This window comes from Harpegnathos saltator, unplaced genomic scaffold (assembly GCF_003227715.2).
Source record: "Harpegnathos saltator strain DR-91 unplaced genomic scaffold, Hsal_v8.6 scaffold810, whole genome shotgun sequence".
In the NCBI taxonomy this organism is placed as follows: Eukaryota; Metazoa; Arthropoda; class Insecta; order Hymenoptera; family Formicidae; genus Harpegnathos; species Harpegnathos saltator.
Window position 1 is genome coordinate 364,460 of NW_020230661.1, and position 18,083 is coordinate 382,542.

Genomic DNA, 18,083 nt, shown 5'->3' on the forward strand with positions numbered 1-18,083 from the left:
GGATTTCTTTTTCTTTACGTGCTTGCTTGATAACGAAGCGATAAGTATCGTGTCTAATCAAAGTGCCCACCGAGTCGTTACCCGCGACGACCTTTTCGGTTTTACATTAACACGTTAAGCTCGTCGAGCTCTTTCCGTTGATTTTTCCGTTTACGCCGCGCGTGTATACATACAGAGTGTTAGTATAAAAAGTACCGGGACGGCGAAATATCTCGAGAACTAAGCATTTTAGAGAAAAATGTTTCAGACAAGAGCTGTACGGTTTCAAGCGGGACACCAAGCAACTCATCATCATTTTGTTTACAAATCGCGCCACTTTTGAGACATTCACTGTTAATTATTACTTTTCTCAAATGGACATCCCGATATTTTATTATATCATCTACAAATTATTTTGAACAACTTTTGTCTAAAACATTTTTTTATTTGCCTAATATTTCTTGCGATATCTAAGGAAAACTTGATAACTTTTTCAATATTTAACTTACGATATCTCGTTAATTATTTGTCGGAAGAAAAAGTGGCTTTTTACTCTATTTGATCTCAAGAATATATTGTTTCAGTAGCGACTGACTTTTGTTAATTTGATAATTTTGAAATTTTTAAAGGTCGATAAGAAATTGCAGACTTTCCTCTTTTCGATGCAATTTTTGTCAACTGAATACATTCGAAAATGACAGCTGATTAGTTTGAACTTTCCATGGAACAACTTCTCTGTGTGTATATATATATTCTTTTTCAATTATAATTTTATAATATAATATTATATATTATAATTATATAATTATTGTAAAAACAAAAAGATATATTAGTGATAGACATATATTAATGAAAATGATATGTAGATACGTATTTTCTTTTTTTGTAACCTTAAATTTTTCATTTTTAATATTAGGATATTATTTAATTTTATATTGTCGGTCACTGGTGACCGATATAGCGTTTATTTTTAACGTTAATTTTGCAAAGTTGAGGCTGCTGTTGCGCTTGCAATTGAGCCAGCTACATAAATAATATATTGCTTATTGGAATGAAGAATAATGTAATTTGAATTCTTAATTAATTAAATTAAATTAAATATTCTATTATTATTGAGTCAAAAATTTTAAGAATGTTATAATTTTTAGTGAAATATTCTTAATTAATTTAACCCTTTAACTGCTGAGATATTAAATGACCAGTATGACCCTCTTTGCTGAATTATTTTTACAATTATAAAATATAATATTTTATAATGATAAGAGATGGCACTATATGCTCGCTCAATTCAAATGCTTTTTACAAACTAAATGAAATGGGTATTACACATTGAAAGTGCAAATCGAGTAAACTCGATCGTAGCAAGGCCGCCATTTTTTTCTACACTCGAGTTATCTCCACCGTAGCAGTTAAAGGGTTAATAATTATAAATAATGACTGATTTGATTATTCTCAATTTCATTAAAGATAATAGAAGATCGAACAAAGTATTTAAACAAGTCCTTCTTGATGTCTCAGCAAAATAACAACAAAAAGCAATCATTTTTAATCATCGAAGGACAATAATCTGCATATTATCGTGTCTGAAAATTCGACTCAGATACGCGTCACTCTGCTAATCATCCGACCGCGCGTCTATAAAATGACTCGCGTTCCCAGCGAATAAAAACATCGTCGACCCGCAAACTTCCGCAAGCCTCCAATATCTCCCCCCCCCCCCTCCTACTCCGATTAATCATTTCGTTTTCATCGCACAAATATCCGTGTTTCTCGAGCTACCGAGCTGTCAACCACCCGAAGAAACTACCGTGCTCCAGCCGACGCTGGAAGCTCCTCGGCAACGCTCGCGTCCGTCTCGAGAAAGGGAAAGAAAGAGAGAAAAAGAGAGAAGACACTCTTAGCGCTCGCGGTGTCAGGACGGATAAAGAAAGGCGGCGGCCTTTCTTTATGTAGAAAGAAGGTATCAGCGGACGGGCAGAATGGATGCGGCGTGCATTTAATGCGCACACAGCTACATAAACCGCGGTGACTCGGAGCGGTAATCCAAGGAACGGTCACACTCGTAAACAAGCCGTCTCGCGGCCTCCGAGGTGGCGAACGCGCTTTCAGGGCGCTCGCACGTTCGCTCGTCCTCGTCCCTTTGACGAGATGATGGCCGGGGTAACAAGGATTTGCAATGGTAACGACACGATGTTTCGCCGCCTGTAAAAGCGCACGGGAGTGCGCGCGCGCGCTACGCATTGACGCCGCGCGGCTGTCGGGCTCGAACGCACCTCGGTACCTTGGGTCTTAAGACCGTATCACACTAGCGACTCGCGGCTGCGACTGCGACTGCGATTGCGATTGCGATTTCTTGTTTTCCAATCACACTTGCGATTGGCGATCGCAGCTGCGGCTAAATACTGTTAACATACCGTCACACGTACAATCCCCGAGAAGGGGTCTACATTCTACGAGATCTACTAAATAATAGTCTATCTCCTTATTAAATTGTTTCGACATTAAAAAAAAATATGTAACACATGAAACAACACTAGATATAACCTTATTCTAATGATCACCGACTTCTACATACTATTAAATAAATGTGATTATGACGAGCGGGTCACGTGATTATACGGAGTTCTCTGATTGGTTGCGACTGCGGCTGCGACTCGAAAAATGGACAGTCGTTCAAACGATAGTCGTGAGTCGCAGCCGCGAGTCGCTGCTTTCTGATTGGTCGAGGAAGAGTCGCAATCGCAATCGCAGCCGCAGCCGCAGTCGCGAGTCGCTAGTGTGATACGTCTATTACACGGAGGTTATACGACGGGGATGGCAGGAAGAAAGGAAGGGAGTTTCGTTTTCTTTACTCTTTCTTGATTGGAAGCTACCTCGAGAAATTTTTATCAGGATTAAGGGGGGATTAAGGATGGAGAGTCAGATTACTAAAAAATCGTGCTTGTTTTTGATAATATTTTGTGACGAACTGAATAAATGTGCAAAAATGAACATTTTAGATATATTTATATAACATATGAAGAGTAGAAAAATTTTGTTTATTAACAAATACTCATATAAATATACGTCCACTTAAACTTTAAACACGTTTTTCTCGAAATTTTATTGTTCAATCTTCTGCAGTGATTTCTTCGAAACTAAGCTTTGTATCGATTTGAAATTTTAAAGCAATAATACTTGTTCCTATGGCTCTCAGGTGAACTATGGACAACTCTGTAAAATATTTCATTTCGGGATATTAATTTTTTTATTGTAAAAGAACTGAAAAATTTGGATTTTTTCCTAATAATAGCTGCAATTTTGTTAATTTTGTTCGATTTTTTTTGTAGTGGTTCACCGGATAATGATAAGATTTCTAGCCAAAATTCGCTCTGATCGGATCATCGAGAGCCGAGATATTACTGCAAAAGTGACAACTTGAAAAAAAAGAATATATTTCAGTTATATATATCGTATATTTATACGAATATTTGTTAATAAACAAAATTTTTTTACTCTTTATATGTTGTATAAATATACCTAAAATTTTCATTCTTGCATATTTATTCAGTTCGTCACAAAATATTATCAAAAACAAGCACAATTTTTCAGCAATCTGACCCTCCCAGTCAGATGTTTTCTAAATACTTTAGACGTATAAGAGACGTTGATCCGATGTCTATTCGACTATCATTTTTCTCTGGGTACCTAATATTAAAAACTTCAATACATTTTAAACGGCTTCTTGTTCCGTTTAAAGATGCCAAATAGACTTCTTTCTCTTTTCTCTCTTTAATAAACAATGTTTTCTCCTCTTAGAGCCTTTCTCTGTGTTGTCACTTTACAACCTTCTCTCCTTGGTTGTATATCCTCGGTTTCTAAAAAAACTTTGCGGAAATGTTTCATTTTATTAATAATTAATGAAAGGATTGATAAAAACGTTATCAATTAATAAAAGGATACAAAGTACTAAAAAAATAAATAAAGATAAACAAAATTTCTACGTTAATATAGACATGCCCAACTATCCCTTCACATGTGACCATCTAACCCGGACATACCTGACCATCTATCCCTCATAGAATATTTTTAATATTTCGTTATTATTAGCGTTCCGTGAATTTTTTTTTTCACAAAAATTCTTCTGTACTTTAAACATTATCCTCCACTGAGTGTGTTAATATGTTATTGCTCATTTATCGCAATAATACAGATATGTGTATTATTTCCAATTAAAAAAATAACTATGCACATCTATTCCGGACTTAGCCTAATTCCGCGCCTAATTGCATCAGCGACGCTGATTGTCACCGTATAACCAGGCTGGGCGAGTGAAACGTTACCGTCGCGAGTTATCCTTTTCTCAAGCGACGACTCGATAACCAAACCGTTCCCTTCGCTCTGTAACGACCACGCAATTGCGTCCTTCGTGGAGCGCCAACGGCGATATAATTAATCACTAATAATTAATTCAGCAATATCATCGTCACACACACGCGCGCGCGCGCGCCCAAAGAGGACGGCAGAGAAGCGCGGAAAGAGGGTGAGTCTCCACTCGGTGGAAAAAGTGGCGGAAATTGCGCCGCGGCGACTCGTTATTTCTTCGGTAATGATAACCGGTAACGAGTTACTCCTCTCTCGATACGAGCTTACGACAGTAACGGTAACGAGTTACGTTCGAAAGGGTAACTCCCCTCCCGCCCCCAGCCCCGATAAGTAATAACGATTCATAAGGGCGGCACTTTTTGCCAAAGCGCGGCTCACGTCACCGGAATTGGAAACGTATCGCCGAGGGATGTGCTCGATAATCGCCAGTCGCGCGGCACGAATATCGCAGTGGCTGCTGCAACAGCAGCACGCAGGGACAGGTAGAAAAGAACGAAGTAGCCGATATACCGGAGATTTTCCGGCGAGGCTTACAGCACCCCCCGTTTTCACCTTCGCACCTTCGCACTCCCCGTCGACGCGACGCGACGCGCCTTCCTCTTGACAGCGCGAAATCGCGAGCCCCGATGCGAGCGACCGAGCGATCGATCGATCGATCCGGAAACTTGTGCGCGCCGGTCTATATAAAAAAAGAAAAAAATGTCCAAAGGCGCCCTGGTAATTTAGGGCGAGGACGTTCGAGAGGCTGCCCTACCCTCGCCGTCGTCGTCGCCGAGGCTATCGCGAGGGGAACTCGCGCGAGCCGCGCGGTTGTGCTCCGAAACGGTTATTTGCAGGCCGCTTGACTCGCGCAAAAACTCCTCCCGAGAGTGCATTCCTAATTTAATCGGATATTTCCATCGGCACGTTTCTACCCCGGTAATGGAGCCGGCTCGCGTTTCTTATTCGCGTTATTTCAACGAGCGAACGAGCGAACGAGACGCTCGCTGTAAAAACGATTAAATCCGCCGACGCTGCGGAATGACTGATTAATGCGCGCGCGCGCGTGTGAGAAGGACCGACGGCTCGAATAAATTCTATGTAATTTCAAACGTGTGTTAATTGCAACGTGTACATCGGTATGTGCGAGGTCGCGGTTTGAATCGCTGAGGAGGACAAGGTGCGCGCGAGTCTACGTCGATTCGCGTCGGTCCGCGGATTTCGAGAGTCGCACAGTGTGTCGGTAAGGAAAAAAAAAGTCGATGGCAGCCTGAATGCGAAGGACGATCGCTCTCCGTCGCGACGGCTGCGCCCGTACCGTTTCAGAGGCGGCGGAATTATAAAGACGATCCAGCCCTTGCGCTCTCTCCTTTCACGGGCGATCGTGGGTGTCGCGCATGCAGGCATACGCGGACGTCGCATTTGTTTCCTTTTCTCGCCCGCTTCTCGCTGCGACAAGACACAAGAATGACGGGAGAAAGCGTGTACTCACGAGATGCGAGTCCCTGGTGGTGAACGTGATCGGATCCGAGGCTCTGGGCTCACGACAGTGAAAATCCATCTTTCCCCAAGCCGCAGCGCCCGCCGCGCCGCTCCTGGCGGCCTCGATCAGCTCCATCTTCACCCCCTCCGCCGAGAACTCCACCTGCGAGCACAATCGACACGATGATCACGGCGAGCATGATTGTCCACGACGAAACGACCGGATTCGACGGTTATCAACGTGCGTCGCGAAGTTGGAAAACGGGATTCGTCCGATGTCGTCGCGAAGACATCTCCCTGCAACGCTGTTAACCCTTTGAGGCACGTATCTTTCAAAAAATCCGAATCATGAAAATTTATATACGGAAGTTTCGCTGATGACGAATCCGTTATCAGATTTTCGAAACTCAAGATGGCGGACGCAAAAATGAAAAACCGCGATAATTTCGGTGACAATGGGTATTGTGGGGTTTTTGGAGTCGCTGATTACGAATCCGTTATCAGATTTTCAAAATCCAAGATGGCGGCCACCAATATGAAAAATCGCGATAATTTCGGTGACAATGAGTTTTGAACCTCAGATTCGTAATCAGCGATCTTGAAAACTAACCAAAGTACAATTTCAGATAATCATATAAAAATTTTACGATCCGTCATCTTGGGAAATAAATATTAGTATTTGGACCTCAGATTCGTAGTCAGCGAGCTCAAAAAAACTAACCAGAGTACAATTTTAGCTAATTTACAATAATAAAAATTCTATAATCCGCCATCTTGAATCCGCCATCTTGGAAAATTAATTTTGGAATTTGGACCTCAGATTCGTAATCAGCGACCCAAAAAACCCCCAAATCTTGATTTTGAGCAAAAAATTCACTCATAGTTCGTGGACAATGATTTTTTTCTATAAAAATATGTATTTTTCACACTTTGTTTATTTATAATAAATGGGCAACTTATGCAAAACACTTTTCAACCTTTCATGTATGTCTCCATATCATATAAGAAACTAAAAAACGCAAGAAATCCCTCAAATATAAAATATTTCATGAAAATGTGAGAATAAATAGGTGGTAAGTATACTTACCGCTATGCCTCAAAGGGTTAATCTTCGAGCGCGAGTCTAACGGAACGATCGCGAGGACGCCGCCGAGTCTCGGCAATCTGTCGCGAACGGTTTTCGTCCCTCCTCGTCGACGGCCGAGCGCTGCAAGCAAGTGAGGGGCGACTTCTCGCCCCTGTCCTTGCCTTGCAAGGACACTTTTGTCCTTGCCGAGCGGCCTGCCCGTACACGCCACGCTCGTTTCTCCCAGGGACGCGGCTATTCCCCGGCAGGGACAGCGGAGGATCTCAGCGAGAGACGGATTAGCTGCATAAGCTATTTTACTCTCAGCGAAGATCACCACCCCGGCCGAGACGCGAGAGAGACGCACGAAAGTGCGCGCGCGGCGAGTCTCGCCTGCGAAGCAATTCCGCGGAATTCTCCGTCGAGCTTCGCCGCGATTGGATACATACAACGGCGGCTTCTCTCCTCGAGGCCGACTCGAGTGTCCTCCGTATCGTAAGATGTTAATATTCCGCTGTAAGGTACGTGCCGTGCCGGCAAGCACGCTGAAAGCGCGCATAATTCGGTCAAGTGTGTTATAAATTCACAGATCACTCACGGTCGTCACATTCCAAATCGTGTCAGCTCCCCGGCCCCTATTATTGGTTATTGATTCGGGAAGCGGGCGCTATTAGCGCCGCTTGCGCACTTCGGAGTACGAGGATCCCGAAGACGAAAGCACCCGCGAGTAATTACGGAGGACACCATGGCGAGTAATTACGGAGGACACCATGGCGAGGACGCGGAAGGGATTTCCCCCCTCCCCAGCCGGGGAGCTTCGGACGGAAGTTCGCGGAGCGAATATTTACATATCGCGGACGCGCGAGCGAGCGAGCGGTGGCACCGTGGCCGTAAATAAAACTCGCGGGAGTTTCGCTAATTCGCGAGACGAGACGAGCCGAGCCGAGCCGGCAAATTACAGTCGCCATTAACCTTTCTCCTTGCGCCTTATTGCGCGTCCGCTTCATCGCGTTACTCGCGTTTCTTTGTCGCCGCTCGCGAGACGCGTTACTCCGAACTACTCTTAGTTCCCGCGGCGGAAGTTCCCGGAGTAAGTTGCCGGCATGAATATTTCATCGGAGCGCAGCGATGACCGCGCGCTGCCGGCGGTAGTAATTTCGGAATTTCCGACCGGTCGGCGGAATCGATGCGCGGAACCGAAGAAGCGCGGCGACGCCCCTGGCGAGAGAGAGGGAGAGAGAGAGAGAGAGAGAGAGAGAGTGCGCGCTCGCGGTTCTACGTACGTAAGCGGTTTTACGCGCTGTTTAACGCAATAACGGACGACCGATGTGTTACGCTTTGCGCGGCCTGTTGACGTGGACGGGCAAACGCGTGCGACAAAATAATCTAACGCCATTTGTTAAAGCCCAATAGCTGGCTCCCTCGAACTCGCCCGGAGGAAAGTTAACGGACCACCGACAATTAACGACTCGTTTCCGTGGAGGTGGGGGGGGAGGAGGGGAGGGGGGGCGGGATGGGAACGGTCGAGATAACAAATTTTTGCGAAACGGAAATACTCTAAGGGAAAAACGATCGTCCATTTCTCTTCGTTTCTCATTCAGCGCCAATCAAAAGTGTAAAATGCGTCGGCCGATTTTCTTTCTTTGCTTTTTTGTACAAATGAATAATCTAAACTTTTTCTAAACGGCTAAGAAATTAAGTTTCAAACAATCAAATTTTCCCGCTTTTTTCTACGATTATGTAGCGTTGATAAATATAGCGATTAAAAATTACATTTAGTATGGCGGGAGGCTCAACATAATCTCAAAAATTAATCAATTCAGTGCAGTGAAAAATGGCAACAGATAAGGTGCATACCCAACACTGCATTCTTTACGAATTCCAACAAGAAGAAAATGCTGCGAGAGCATGCGGATCGATTTGTTCCTTTCTCAGCGAAGGTGTTGTATCGTACGATGTGTGTGCATTTTAGTTTAGACAGTTTAAAAGCGGCGAGTTCAATCTGAGTGACAAAGAACGTCTTGGAGGTCCTCGGAAGTGCGGCAACAATGATTTGAAGCAATTGCTCGCTGAGAATTCAGCACAAACGCAAAAAGAGCAGTTAAGAATAACGTAATAAACTATTGGGTTGGCAACTAAGTGATTGCGGATTTTAAATAAGAATGAAAATTCAAAATTTTAAATTTGCTTTTTTAAATTTTTTTCAATGCATGTATGCGATACATTGAGCTTCTCTGCAATATCACGTGTTGTGCTATGACGATCTGAATCGATAATGGGCCTTGATATGGGTCTCATCGACGTCAACTGGACGGTCGTTGAACATTTTTCAATGAAAAATCACCAGAACGAAATCTGGCAAACCAATTTTGACACTGCCTTTCTTTCAAGGCTTCATTCCCATATACGGCACATAACTTCTTGTGTGCTTGCGATGCGTTCTTGCCTTTTCGGAAATAATACAATAAAATATGTCTGAAGTGCACGTCTTGCTCTTCCATTTTTAAATTGGGATAAAAACAAAACTAAAGAACTAATCGATATAATTTTTGTACTAAATGAAAGGTAGAAGTCCAAACAATAAGAAAACAATATAGGTTAGGTACTTTGAACACGTTAACGAAACAAAAGAAAGTGTAAAATCCATCTGTCGACAAAATCCGCAATCACTTAGTTGCCAACCCAATATTTCCAAACGCCTACACGAGATGGGGAAGATTCAGAAAGATTCAGAAAGAAGGAAAATGGGCTTCGCATAAACTCACTGAAGCTAACAAAAATCAATGAGTGGCAGTGTACATATCTTGCTCTTCTCAATAAGCAGCGTAGAAAGTCTTTCTTGTGGAAAATTGTTACGGGCGATCAGAAGCGGATACTCTATAACAATCCGAAACGCAGAAAGTCATGGATAAATCCTGGCGAACCATCAACATCGGTCGCAAAGCCAAAACACTTCGGAAAGAAGATTCTGCTCTGCATTTGGTGAAATATGAAGAGCGTGATTTATCATGAGCCATTAGAACCGAATGAAACAATTACTGCGAACCGCTACCAACACCAGTTAATCCGTCTGAGTCAAGAATTAAAACGAAAACGCCCGTATAGTGCCAAAGGAGAATATCCTGTGAAATTGTTGCGTGATAACGCTAGGCCATACATTGCTTCTACGACAAAAGACATCATAATGAGTCTTGGCTGGGACGTCTTGCAGCACCTATTCATTAGACATAACTCCTATCGATTACCACTTGTTACGGTCGATGCAACATGCCTTGTCCGATACGCACTTGAAATCAATGGATGAGATTCCCGATAGTGGCTTCACGACTTTATCATGTCTAAAGACACAACATTTATCCGACATGGAATTCATCAGCTGCGTGAAAGATGGCTTAATCCTTTGTGTCACAACGGGACACATGTGTCCCGCTTATATTTTCTTCATTTCCTGATTATATTTCATAGAATTCATCAAGTTCAATGATTCTTTTTTGCTCATCCGCTGTTTGAATACTCAATTATGATAAATGTTCATTGATTTCATCAATGTTTATATTTTCTTTATTATAAACAAATTAAGACGAAAAAGAGCGTTCTTTTGGAATAAATTCATTTCTGAAAAAAAATTTCCCATAAACATACTATTTTTTTCACCTAAATTTATGTTTTTGAGGTCGCCGATTACTGATCCGCTATCAAATTTGGATAAAATAAAATGTTTTTGTTGTCATAAACAAAATATTGAAGCTAAATTTCGAAAAGTTGATATTCTAATTGTTGTTTTTCTACAAAGAAGCAGTTTTCTATATTACATTTATCATTTCGAAGTCGTTAATTACGAATCCGTTGATAAATTTTTGTTATATTAGTATATTTCGTGATATAAACCAAATATTGAAGAAAAACACAAAAATTGTGGAATACCGTTGGAATTTGATAATCTTCAACATTTTTCTCTTTACATTCATAGTCTTGAATTCGTTACATATGTGCAGATAGTTCGAAAATTTGTCGAATATTTTGCTAATAATTTAAATAATTAATTTATTATTATTTCGACAAATGATGATTTTTCTTTACAAAGGAAGCGAACATAGTTCTATCATATATTTGGATGTACTAAATCCAAATTTGCTATTAGAATTGATCTAGAAATTCAATCAAATACGAAGAATAATGAATTTTTCTACGGGTTCGTCAAATATCCTTTCAAGCCGTCATATTGCGTTTTCTATCTTGGATTGCATTTTTTCGAAATTCTGATGGCAGATTCAGAATTCAGCGATCCTGTATAAAACGTATAGAATCATGATTTTTGTGAGAATTCGACCACTCACTTAATTGCATGACTCAAAGGGTTAAAATTATAGAAAACAGCAGCGAATACTTTGATTGACAAATCTGTTTTACTTTCCTTTAAAATAAACCTTGAATTTAGCTGAAAAATTTAGATTATTCATTTGTACACCTAATAAACAAAGAAATTCCTTTTGAAACGACAAGGTTCGTGCAAGAATCGAAATAATCGACGAGACAGAAAAGAAATAGAGTCGCGCAAACTTTGCTCACAAAAAAAGATACTTCGGTATTATTATTACCCATTTACCATTAATTAAACTTCAGCAGTCGGTTTAGCTGGGAAAACCTGACAAAGGATAAATCAAACGACAAAAATTCCAATATTAAATACTATAAAGCTATTAAAACCATTACAAAATATAAAAAACAAAAAAAAAGAGACACACAGTTCGTTATTTCAGATAAAATGCGTTCGCCCGACGAGATAAAAATTTACTGGCAAAATTTATTACTTCCCCTCATCCCGCGAGGAGTCTCCTCAGCCGCCGCGGCTACGTCGCGGCCCCTCTCGCTGATCCTTTTTCTGCGTGTAATTGGCGATCAATCTTGACCCCCGACTCCCCATCTCCCTTCTTTCCCACTAATGAAGGCACCCAAATAGCAGCCCCTAATAAGTGTAACCCAAATACTCCAACAGCCCCGGGCGAAGCTCGCAGAAGAAGCGCCTCACGCGCGGTTCGCGCTTCGGTTTCGTTTCACTCCACGTCGCCCGGCGACGTTCGATCATCTTCGCCGGCGGTTCCTCGCGCCGTGCGGATATTTCGTATCGCGTATTATATTTCCCAGACACACCGCGCGCGCTTCCCCCGTTCGCTCCGAGCTTTGTTTCCACCATTCCGCTGATTAAATCGATCACGGCGCGCGCGCGCTCGAAAGGATTCGCAGTGCGCGGTTGCGTTATCCCCCCATTGATACACGTTCGTTCGTCAAAGATCGTCAATGACACGCCATCGGCAAATCGCCCGGCGCAATTTCAGTGTCGGAGTAAATGTCGTCCGACACTGACCACTCGACCGAAAACAACGCAAAAAAGGCAATTTAATAATTACGACGGACAATAGCGCGCGTCGACCCGGCGGCCTTCGACGGTGTGCATCGCCCCACCACCCACCGCTCGTTCTGCCCGTTCTGTCGCACACGATACACACCGGAGAAATATTCGCTCGCGACAGAAGCAAATGAAAAGGCGCGCGCGCGCCGGTCAGCGCGGTTAATCAATCGTTTGATAAGCTATTTTTATGTCGCGCGCGTGCTAACTGTTTAACCGTGCTCCGTTGTACGCCGCGACTGGCTTTGTCGGGAGCGAATTTTAACGATCGTTGACGAACTCTCTCGCTCTTCTCTCCCGCACTCACAACTCACACGAATACACACACACGCACGCACGCATATCGGCAGATAGAGCGGTGGTCGTCGGCGGCTCGACGTCGTCGGGTGGCAAAAAGGCCCGTTTCCGGCGGAACTTATCCAGCGGCGGAGGATTGGAAAGTTAGCGGGAGGTATAAATAAATCATGGTATGGATCTAACCTTTCTCAGACATCCGACGAAGTTGTTGATCCCCTTGGCACCCTGCAAGGACCTTGCGTCGGCACCTCCGCCGACGAGAAGTTGATCGCTCGCCAAATGCGCGAACGACCCCGCGGTATGGCCGTGCTCGGCGTAAATCCCGTCGACGATGGCGGAGAGCTGCAACAGAAAGGGCAGTCCCTTTAGAATTCTCTCTTGTTCGCGCCGCGGCAAATTGCGGAACGACGAACTCTCGCTTTCTCTCTCTCTCTCTCTCTCTCTCTCTTCAATATTTCGCTTCGGCGATGACGAGGCTCGCGATCGAAGCAGAATCGTCGATTTCGAGCGTCATGAAGTCGAATATACCTGAGGGATGATATCGCGAGTCTTATACGATTAATATGAATATTGAAATATTAGGAATGTGAGTGGTTAGAGGATTTTGTTTCTCAAAAATTGATTTACTTAAACGAGATAACGAACGGATACCTTAATCAAAATGTTTTCCTTCGTTTTCTACAACTCTTTCCCATCTTTCTGGCAAGAGATGGACCCCGCGACGATAAAAAGATTCTTCTTTGAAGTTGGTTCAATTTTCAACAAATTTCCACACTTGTTTGCATAAGTTATAGAAATGTATATCCTCTAGAGCAGGGGTTTCCAGCCGGGGGATGCGAAAAAACATTCTTGGGGATGCGAGGAAAAGTGATTGTAATTAATAATGATTAAGATGAGTTCTGAAACAATCCGGCACTTTTATCATCAAATTAAAAAAAAAATTACATATTTTTTACGTGTCTGTACGTATATATTCATTGTGTATCACTATGCGAAGCTTGATACCATGGATAATAATTTTATAATATTAAACTGACAGTTAGTTTCTATAAAACAATATTGTATAATAATAAATTATTATAAATCAACTTCTTACCTTAAAATGCTAACAACTAATTTTTACCATGAAACATACAAATAATTTCTTTTTTGTAGAGGGTGCGAAGGTTCATTAATAAATTTTTAAGGGTGCGAAATACAGAAAAAGTTGGGAAACCCTGTTCTACAGCATATTGCATCAACCGAAACGAGTGATAATCGGATGGAGCAATGTCTGGAGAATACGCGGAGTGCGGTAAGACTTGCTATTCCAGCTCTAATAGCTCTAATTTGCTTCACTGATAACGCAATATAAGATCGAGCATTATCGTCGAGCATTGAAGAAGGGTCACTTTGCCTCGTTTACTCGCAATTGCTGATCATTTTTGGTCCAACGCTCGCTTCAATCTGTATAATTGTCGTCGATAACAATCAGCGGTGGCAGTTTCATTCGGATTTAACAGTTCATAGTACACAACACCTTCTCGATCCCACCAAATACCTCTGAATAGCAATGCCTTTGAACCGTGAATATTGCGCTTCGAAGTGAATGTTGCTGCTTGGCCTGGATCAACCCGTGATTTTTTTCGTTTGGGATTATCGAAATAGATCCATTTTTCATCTCTAATAACAATTCGATATAAGAAACTCGTCCTTTTTTATCTGGCGATCAACGAAATGTAAATGTTCAATCGGCTCGCAATGGCATTTTCCGATAATTGATATGGAACCCATTTTCCTTCTTTGTAAATCTTTGCTGTATCATGTAAACATTTAGTAACTGTCGTACGACCAACATTTGATGCTCTGGCAAGTTCTGAAGTGAACGGTGCTGGATTTTCGTCCAATAATGCTCTGCATTCTCAAGTTGTTTTGGTTGTCCCGAGCGATCTTTGTCGTTAACATTGAAATCACCGCTTTAAAAATCGACTAAATCAATATTCACATGTTTTAATTGATGGAGCAACGTCACCACAAGTTTCTATCAGAATTCTATGGCCTTCGGCCACCAGTTTCTTCTGATTAAAAAAGAAAAGCAACTTATGTCGAAAATGCTCTTTAGGAAGCTCCATTTTTAAGATAATATTAACGCAATTTTTACTGCGTCTATTGTTAGTAAATGACTAAATCCATCGTCATGGATTATGGATTAAAATTAAAGCATTAAGAAACAACAGCTGTGATTAGGATGTCTTCGACAAAACATTATGACTGTCATACAAAACCCTTATTAAACGTTTACATCATATGGGAAAAATTAAAAAAAAAAGGAAAATGGGTTCTACATGAATTATCGGAAAATGTCCTTGCAAACCGATTGAACAATTGCATTTCATTGACCGCCGGATAAAAAAGTGTCATACTAATCAAAATAACAATAATAAGTTAGGCAAGTGAGAGCTAACGCCGGTGGACAAACGTAAATAAATAATAACGCCAATGAACAGGCACAATTACAAAAAATTTACTAAAATATTTACATACGTTTCGGATCTAGATGTAAAGGATCCATTGCTTCTCAATGCACGTCTCAAGACACGGTTTTTAATGCGACATTTGTTTATTGCGTGATTTTTCCCATTGCGAAATCTTTTTTCATTGTGAAATCATTTTACACTGAGGAGGGTCCAAAAATAGGATCGAAACGTATGTAAATATTTTAATAAATTCTTTGTAATTGTGCCTGTTTATCGGCGTTATTATTTATTACGTTTGTCCATATATGCAGTTACCGAAATAAACATGACAGCATGGATATTGTACGATTCGAGTAAAACACTCAGACCCCTCATTTCGGATTCTCAGAGCCGAGTATCTCAGATGAGACAAGTCCCAAGTAAGGACCATCAACACGGGCGTCGAGGACATATTCGAGAACAATGTGCCGTCCGAAAGACGCCTCCGAAGCATCTCTTAGACACGAGTGTTACGCGCGACGATCACGCGCAAACCGCGAGCGCGTGATGGTCCCTAAACGAGGAACCGTTCACCCCGCGAACGCTCGACTGTGATTTCTCGTGGGAATAAATCGTCCGTGTCGTTACATCTCGCGCCTCGGAAAAAGAGTTCGCCGGCATCGCCGATCAGTAACGCTCGCGCTCGTCGACGAAGGCGGCGGCGGCGGCGGCGGTTAAAGTTCCCCGGGAAGCGATCCATGCGGGCGTGCTGTAAAGTTTAGCATTTAGACAAGCGCCGTTCTTGAGAAGAGAGCGCTCCATTACGACTTCAGCAATGGCGTCGATAGTCGTTATCTCCCGGTTATTCTCCTCCTTTTTTCTCCCTCTAACCGACGCCGCCGTCGATGGGACCCGGGGAGGAAGAGAGGCGAATAGTGAGGAGGTGAAGCGCGTTAGGAGCTACGTCTTCTCGTCGTACCTCTCAGAGGCATCTAACCGAGAGGAAGATACTATCCTCCTACTACCCTTCATCTTCTCGCTTACCAGCGGTAGGCAGGGCCGCCACGTGGATTCCTCCCGCTGGCACACGCAGGAAAGCGCGAGCCGAGAGAGGCCGAGAGAGAGAGAGAGAGAGAGAGAGAGAGAGAGAGAGCGAATCGGTCGAGAATTTCAACTTTGACTTTCTTACGTTTTCGATAATCCTTGCGCACGCGCGCGCGCGTGCGCGACCTTAAGTCGCTGTCATTTCCGAAATTTCTCGCTGTCACTCTCCGAAAATTCGTCCGAGAGAATCTCGGTAAGAGAATGTGCGCACGCGATCGTCGTATGAAAGATTGAAATATACTTCGAGAACATCGAGAAGCAAAAGGCCTGGTTGGCCGTGCAAACGTGTGGGGCTTTGCACAGATTTACGGCACAAACTCTCTCGATTGACTCATCGACAGTCCGGCCGGGCGGGGCTTCGAGCCCCGACGACGTGGAGCCGGCCCTGTTTGACGCTTCCACCTTCCTTCGTCGTAATTAGGTAGCTCTCTTGTCGAGGACGCTTCCTTGGACCGCAGTGGAGCAATCTCTCCTTCATAATCCTCGAGGCCTTATCTCCGATGCTTCTCGGTGAACAAATAGATCCCGCACTCGTCGCGATGAAATTAAGGAACTGCCTGCGAGCGACAGCGTTCTCCGCGCCGCGGAGCGTAATTTGCATAATGCGCGCTGTATGTTACGCCGAACGCTCGTCGACCGTCGCTTAATTAGCGACCGCGACGGCAGTCGCAGCGAATCGTCGGGACCCGAACCAAAAATTGTTAGGGCCATCCTCATAAAACAGGGCCCCGATAAGACGGAAAGTAGGATAAAAAGGATGCCTCATTATTACCACGTCAGGCCTCGAGATGGACCTTTTAAGGATACTTTAGATTTAATAAGTGAGGCTTTGATAGGAAAAGCTGAAAAGGGCTTTGGAAAGATTTTTTAGGGATATTTTAAATCTAATAAAAAAGGCTTTGATAGGGAAAGCTGAGGAAGGCCTTAGAAGGATCTCTTAGGGATGCCTTAGATTTTACAAAATAAAGCTTTGATCAGGAAAAGCTGAGAAGGGCCTTCGAAAAATTTTTTAGAGATGCCTTAGATCTAAGGCTAAATAAGGCTTTGATAGAGAAAGCTGAGAAGGGCTTTGGAAAGATTTTTTAGAGATGCTTTAAATCTAATAAAAAAGGCTTTAACAGGGAAAACTGAGGAGGGCCTTGAAAAGATTTTTTAGGGATGCCTCAGATTTTACGAAATAACGCTTTAACATGGAAAACTGATGTGAACTTTAGAAAGATCTTTTAAGGATGCTTTAGATATACAAAATCAAATTTTGTTATAGAAAATTAATAAGATCTGAAGCGTGTAATAAAATTGTCATAGTTTAGTATTTAGTTTTAATAGTTCTATCTGGTTCTTTTACAGATCTTTCAATTATATCGCAATTAAAAATAAATTTTATTAGTTTTATTAGTTGCCATATTCATTAGTCTCTTCCAAGGATTTTTCTAGTATTGCCTTTATTTTGAAATGCAGCAAACTTTAGTAAAATCAATAGCAGGATTTTTTTATGTAAAGAATGATATATTTTATTGTAAAGTACGCTATATTTTTAAAATAAAAAATTCTTGTTGTACATTAACAAGGTTATAAAAAAATAAAGAAATTACAGTCTAAATTTTTTGGAATGAAAAGAACGAATATTGTCTCATAAAAGTCCTGTTCATATTTCCTTATAAGGTTCTATTAATATTGCCTTATTAGGATCCATTAAACTATTTGTTACATATCTTGTAGGGCCCTTATTTTTCTGTCCCTATTAGGGGCCCGATTAATGTTAGGGAAAAATAATCGGGCCCTTACCAGAACCCTAATAATTTTTCCACTCGGGGAGATCCTCCGCGTCGGAAAGGCGTGCGCATTCGTGAATTTTTAACTCTGCGTCCGGCGGGACAAGCGCGCGCGCGCGCGTTCGAAACCGTGCGTGCTCGCGGCGAAAACAAAAACTCGCTAATTCGAGCGGAAATTTAATTAAAAGCCCGGGGGC

General features: G+C 42.4%; 1 protein-coding gene across 7 annotated transcripts in view; it reads right to left on the minus strand.

The window, feature by feature from the left end:
- Nrx-1 (neurexin 1) overlaps positions 1-18,083 on the minus strand; it is a 497,229-nt gene that overhangs the window by 188,315 nt on the left and 290,831 nt on the right. For all 7 annotated transcript variants that reach the window (XM_019845315.2, XM_019845314.2, XM_019845312.2 and 4 more), the window contains 2 exons: positions 12,759-12,917; positions 5,816-5,968 (listed from right to left, as the gene is read on the minus strand). In XM_019845315.2, coding sequence (XP_019700874.2) covers positions 5,816-5,968; positions 12,759-12,917 — 312 coding nt within the window. The remainder of the gene's footprint in view (positions 1-5,815; positions 5,969-12,758; positions 12,918-18,083) is intronic.